This window comes from Actinia tenebrosa, unplaced genomic scaffold, assembly GCF_029948245.1.
Source record: "Actinia tenebrosa isolate PJP-AT-01 unplaced genomic scaffold, QUT_ActTen_1.0 PGA_scaffold13__45_contigs__length_12533684, whole genome shotgun sequence".
Taxonomy (NCBI): Eukaryota; Metazoa; Cnidaria; class Anthozoa; order Actiniaria; family Actiniidae; genus Actinia; species Actinia tenebrosa.
The window spans coordinates 7,843,835-7,850,275 of record NW_028292573.1 but is presented as its reverse complement, the minus strand read 5'-3'; the positions used below and the strand labels follow the sequence as shown (position 1 = coordinate 7,850,275).

Below are 6,441 nucleotides of genomic sequence, written 5' to 3'. Positions count from 1 at the left end.
TATGTAATAGAACTCCATGCTGTCCAATTAAGAAATAATTGGACGAGGAAAATTCCGAGGACTGACAAAATTGGATGAGGCCGTAGGAATTTTTTGAGTCTAATTATTTCTTGATTGGGGAGCATGAAATCCCATTACCTATTAATTATATAGCTGCCTAATTAATCCCATATCAACAAGACCTGTCCAATTAAGAAAATAATTGGACAGTTACCTATATGGGATTAATGAGAAGCTGTATAATTATATTAATAATAATGATGATGATGATGGTGATGGCGATGATGGTGGTGATGATGATGATGATGGTGATGATGATGGTAAAGATGTGATGATGATAGTGATGATGATGATTGATGATTGTGATGATGGTGGTCATGATGGTGATGATGATGGTGGTGATGGTGATGACGATGATGATGGTAAAGATGTGATGATGATGATGATAGTGATGATGATTGTGATGATGATAGTGATGATTGTGATGATGATGATGATGGTAAAGATGTGATGATGATGATAGTGATGATGATGATGGTGATGATGATGATTGTGATGATGATGGTGGTGATGATGGTGAACTTTATTTCATACTAAGAGATTAACAACATTCAACATGACCTTTAACACGTTATCGAAGAATGAAATAATACCCAGCGAGAGACATTTGCTTCTAAATCTAATAACGCCTAGTCTCCTCCACAGCCGCTTTCACTGTCGTCACGCAACGCTTTCTCTCAGGGGCGAAAGCGTTGTGTGACGACACAATGAAAGCGGCTGTGGGGGAGACTAAATAACACCCGACATAGCTAAAACATGTCTAGTATGAATATTAATTTAAAAAATTAATATTAAAAACAAGAAATTGAAAAATACTGACTATACTAAAAGGTTACCCAACAGGGTTTTAAGCCTCACGGCTGGATCGTGTTATGGAAGACTGTTAAAGACGTCACAAGCTGAGAAATTTAACAAATTCTAAATTTTGAAATCAAAAGTAAATTGAACATTAAATATTAAGTTAGACAAGTAGTTTTAAATTTGTTCCAAGCTGGATTTTATTTATAAGTGATTCGGAGGTCGATTCGATTTGTCATTTGAGGCGAACCACAGCTTAGAAGAAGAGATGAATTATTGATTGAAGACGAGAAAAGGATGGGTTTAAAAGAGAAAAAGATAGGAGTATAGGAAGGGAAGGGAAGAAGGAGGAGAGAGAGGAGAGGAGAGGAAAGGAGAGGAGAGGAGTAGAGGAAGGAGAGGCGACGTGCTGCCGCCTGAGCCGCTAGTCACGAACCGTGCCGCCGCCCGTGCAGCGCGCCCGAGCGCCCGCGCCGTCCGCGCCGCCCGCGCCCGCCTCTCCTCCCGCGCGCGCGGGCACGCGCTGCCCGCGGCGCCTGCCACGCCGTCGCCGGCCTCTCGATCCGCGCCGGAAGGATTGCCGCCCGCGCCAGAGAAGAGAAGAAGAGAAGAGAAGAGAGAGAGAGATGTCTTTTATTTAATCTCGGGAAATTTCATCAATGTACAAATTGGTTTTCATGAAAACCGAGTTCATAGGTAATATATATAAAAAATTAATAATAACGTTAAGAATATATAGACAGATTTATGAAATAAATTCTCATCTACCCCCCAAAAATATTATAGTAATTAAAGTGTTAAGGACCAACAGACGAAAGATTCCTCTTAAAAGATTTTAAATTATTGGACAGTCTGACACTTTGGGGGTAACGAGTTCCACACTTTTGCACCGTCATAAGAGAGAGCTCTTTTTAAAAACTCAGTGCTGGGTTTCGGTAACTTTAAGCACTTCTCTCTACCACGAAAATCGTAGGTATTTTCTTGAAAATAAAAGAGTTCCCTTACAGATTTTGGTGCAAGTGCATTTAAAGTCTTAAACATCATTATTGCTTTATGCTCCTTTCTTCTTCTTTGTAAGCTTTTCCAGCCTAAAGAAGTTAAAATATCACTAGATCTGACATCGTAGCTGCTTTTTGTTATTATTCTTGCAGCTCTATTTTGCATTTTTTGCAATCTTTCAGCAGACGTTACTGGTAAATTATCCCATACCACGTCACAATAGTCAAACCAAGGTAAAACGAGAGCCTCATATATGGTAATAGCTGTCTCCAAGGGGATGTAATCGCGGACTCGTCTTATGCCACTCAATCCAGAGGATATTTTTTTACAAATGTAATCAATATGAGCAACCCAAGACACCCGTTCGTCAATCACAACACCCAGAGTTTTTGCTGTAGAGACTCTAGTAATTGGTTTGCTATTTAAATATATGTGTGGTTCGGAGGTAATTTTTTTCAATTTATCGTCAGAAGCAATAAACATGTGCTCTGTTTTAGCTGAATTTAAGCTAAGTTTGTTAGCTTTCAACCAGTTATGAATATTGGAAATATCAGCGTTCACCTCGTCAAATAGAGTCTTTTGTGATGTGCCACAAGTGGTGAGACTTGTGTCATCAGCATACATTCTAGCATTTGAAAATTTGACACTATTTGGCAGATCGTTTATGTAAATAATAAATAATAATGGCCCAAGGATTGAGCCTTGAGGGATGCCGCAATCGAGTGTTCTAGAGCTAGATAAGGTATGGTTTATGTAGCATCTCTGACTACGATCTGTGAGGTAAGATTTGAACCACTTTATCGACTCTTCTGCAATCCCATAATAGTATAATTTGTGGAGAAGTATGGAGTGATTTACTGTGTCAAAAGCTTTTTTAAAATCTAGGAAAGTGACACAGTTCAATTTACCTTCATCCATATTGGTAAGCCACTCCGTTGTGGCTTCTAGGAGTGCAGTAGTAGTCGAATGAAGCGGTCTAAATCCCGACTGCTTTTGAGAAAGTAAATTATTTGAGTTTAGATACTCATATAACTGGTTAAAAACTATTCTCTCGAAAATCTTAGCAATAGTAGGTAAGACCGAAATGGGACGGTAATTATTCAAATCATCTTTGTCATTAGCTTTATGAATTGGCGTAACTTTCGCAAGTTTCAAGCCGTTAGGAAAAATCCCTTTATCAACTGATTGATTGAATAGCTTCACTAGTGATTGACTTATTACTGGTGAAGCAATCTTGATGAAATGAGATGGTATACCGTCAAGACCTGTCGCTTTTTTAACGTCAATAGAATTAATGATTTTCATAAGTTCATCAACTGATGTGTGTCGTAAGGTGAATGTTGAGCCAATTCTAATTAGATAATCATTATAAGCAGTCGGTCCATCGGGAATTAAACAAGCTAATTTAGTCCCAATTTCAGAAAAATGACAATTGAATACCTCAGCTATTTCCTTCGAGTCACACATCGATGTATCACCTGTTTTGATAGATGTTACATAAGAGCCAGATTTAGTCCTTCGTGAGAGGACTTCATTAATAGCTTTCCAGACCTCCTTTGAGTTTTTTGAATTTTGTGCAAAATGATTTTCATAATATGACTTCTTGGCTCTTTTTATCTCGTTGTTGACGCGATTTCTAATAGACTTATAATCACTCCAGTCGTCCCTCGAATTCGTTTGAGTAGCTTTTTGTTTCATTTTATCTCTATCGTACATAGCTTTCCTCAAATCAGTTGTCATCCAGGGAGACTTCTTGTTTCTTATTCGTTTTGTTTTGATCGGAGCGTGCGAGTCAAGAACAGAGAGAAATAACTCTTTCCATCTGTCCCACATGTCATCCGGGCTTTCCTTATTATCCAAACAATCCCAAGGGAGTGTTGCTAAATCCATAAGAAACTTGTCGGAGTCAAAGTTTTTAGCCGATCTAAATGAGATCTTACAGTGATTGTTGTTTGTCGGAATTGCTATTTTCCGTATTGTATAAACCAGACTATGGTCACTGATACCAATGTGAACCACTCCACTTCGGACTACCCTATCTGGGCTATTCGTTAAGATCACATCAATGAGGGTTTTACTTTTTTCAGTGACTCTAGTTGGTTCTGTGATTAACTGCGTAAGTTGAAACAATTCAGCAGTCGTATTCAAATAGCGGGTTTGCTGATTAATATTAGTAGATAATAAATCACAGTTTAAATCCCCTAGGATATAAATTTCCTTAAACTCAGAATCTATTTTTGTTAACACATTTTCAAATATATTGAAAAATGAGCGTGTATCATAGTTAGGAGGCCTATAACAGGCTAAAACGGCAAAAGACTTGCTATTTGGCTTCATGATTTCAAAACACAGGGACTCTACTTTATCATCAGTTAAGTCACTACGGTTTTTCCCATTTACGCCCTTTTTCAAGTATAAACAAACTCCCCCTCCATTGCGGTTTCTATCAGACCTATGGATGTCATAGCCTTCGATGCTCACCATTGAACTTGGGATTGATGGATCGAGCCTTGACTCATTTATGCAAAGAAGATCAAAATTTTGCTGAATGACCCATGATCTCAGTTCATCTATATGAGCTACAAGACTAGTTATATTTAAAGAGGCCATTTTAAAACCTCTAACATTAGGAATAGAATGAGGTCTATTATCACCGTCAGACTTATCAATATTAGTATTTGAGACAATACTAGAGGGATGAATAGAGGAATCTGTTTCGTCTAGTGGTTCCTTACCTTTTAATCATGCTTTAGATTTAAGATATTTATTGAAATCTTGCGCAAGGATTCCTATTCCTGCACGATTTAAATGCAGTCCTTTGGTGTTAAGTCCTTTCTCTGTTACATTATGAGAAATATAGTCCCATTCCCGTTCGTTGCAGAAGGCTCTAAGCGATTTGTTCACATCCTTTCTTGCTGTTTCAAGGAGACTCGAGTCTTGGCGAATGATTAATTCAGATATCGCTATTTCACAAGACGGCAGCTGTTTTTCCACAGATTCGCAGATTCCAACTATCCTCTCTGCAATGGCCTTAGATTCATCAGACTTAAGATTATTTGTACCAATATGTACAATAAGATTATTAGGTTTCCTTCTGATTATTGGCTTTATATAGTCCTCCATATCCTCCACTGTGGCCCCTGGGAAAGGTTTTATATTAACTCTGCTTGTCTTGCTTGACATTTTCCAACCTTCGAGCTTCGATATTATAGAATCTCCAATTATAACTGTACTAGTTTTGTTTCTGTCCTGAAGCGAATGGTCCTGGTTATTAGTAGGTAGCTTGTTCTCAGCTTTGTTCTTTGGTGTTGTCTTTTGTTGCTTGGCCTTTTTTTGTTTCCTTTGTACCTTTTTCCAGTTACAATGAGATTCATTCATTGTGTCACTCGTGCTACTCTCCGGGGTCGTAAGATCAACTACAGTAGCTTGTTTAGTTTCCGTATGATCATTGTTCTTGCATTGATCATTGTTCTTACATTGATCGTTTTCTTTCGTAACTAGCCTCAACGCTGTTAGTAAGCTGGCTTTTTCGTCTTGTAATTTGCATACTTGCTGTTTTTGAATTTTAATTTCCTCCTGAAGATTACAGATAATTTTACGAGAATCATCGTTTTCCTTCTTCATTTGTTGGATATCAAAGTTCTCTCCGTTTTGGAAAGTGTCTTTCAATAAACTTATTTCTTTACGCAAGTCAGTCAGTAAACCGAATAATAATGAGGCAATTTCAGAATCAGTCGGTTGTGAAGGCTCAACTCCTTTTTCTGCAGGACCATCATTCTTGCTTGGAAGAAGTTCATGAAACTTATTCCTAAGGCATTCTTGATTTGGCCCAAAGATTTTCAGTCTAAGTGATGATGTGTAGAATCTTACGGAGCATTCCTTGTCATCGGTACTCACTTTATACGTTATTGCGTTGTGAGCTTTGTCTTCTTTAAAGACGCCATTACTGCCTTCTTGGACATCGAACATAAAATCCACCAAAGATTTAAGTTCTTGTTGCGTACCACGCCAAGTGAAATCGTTATCCTTTTCATCATAACTTAAATACTCAATAAGATTTGCCATTTGGAGACAAAGATTCGATAAAAGCTTTATAAAATGTTGAAGATTACGGAGCGGTTACGAACACGTCTGCATAGACTGAACAGACAGACAGAAGAGAAGAGAAGAGAAGAAGAGAAGAGAAGAGAAGAGAAGAGAAGAGAAGAGAAGAGAAGAGAAGAGAAGAGAAGAGAAGAGAACAGAAGAGATTACACATTCATTGCATTTATAAAACCATAGTCAACGAAATTGTTTGAGCTGTTTCAGTGTATCTCAATTAACCTAATCTTTTATCCAATTCGAAGAGATATAGATAGTCACAAAAGCTAGTCTTGTACGACAATTTGCCAAAAGTCGTCCTATATTTCTCAAAATATTTTTTTGAACAAAAAAATCCTTGAAACTTTCATTCAATTTTTTTGTCTACATTCGCCAAGAGTTTCATCTAAAATTCATTTCAAACTATTTTTCATCAATAATAATCTATTTTGCCCAATCTAATTAGTCTGCTAAGCCAGGAATCTTCAGCATTAATTTAAACTG

At 37.6% G+C, this 6,441-nt stretch overlaps 1 protein-coding gene across 1 annotated transcript; it reads right to left on the bottom strand.

Moving 5' to 3' along the window:
• Nucleotides 1–930: 930 nt before the first annotated feature.
• On the bottom strand, nt 931–4,467 carry LOC148911738 (uncharacterized). Its single transcript, XM_089028739.1, has 2 exons — nt 2,766–4,467; nt 931–959 (listed from the first exon to the last, which is right to left on the bottom strand). Exons 1-2 carry the CDS (start codon nt 4,465–4,467, stop codon nt 931–933), a joined length of 1,731 nt encoding a protein of 576 aa, XP_088884865.1.
• Nucleotides 4,468–6,441: the final 1,974 nt, after the last annotated feature.

What these genes read in the sequence shown, in the direction of transcription:
- LOC148911738 (XM_089028739.1), bottom strand. Translation starts at nt 4,467, where the DNA reads ATGGCCTCTTTAAATATAACTAGTCTTGTAGCTCATATAGATGAACTG. An exon ending in GCTTACCAATATGGATGAAG is followed by an intron (nt 960 to 2,765) that starts GTAAATTGAACT and finishes TAAATTTCTCAG; the next exon opens with CTTGTGACGTCTTTAACAGT.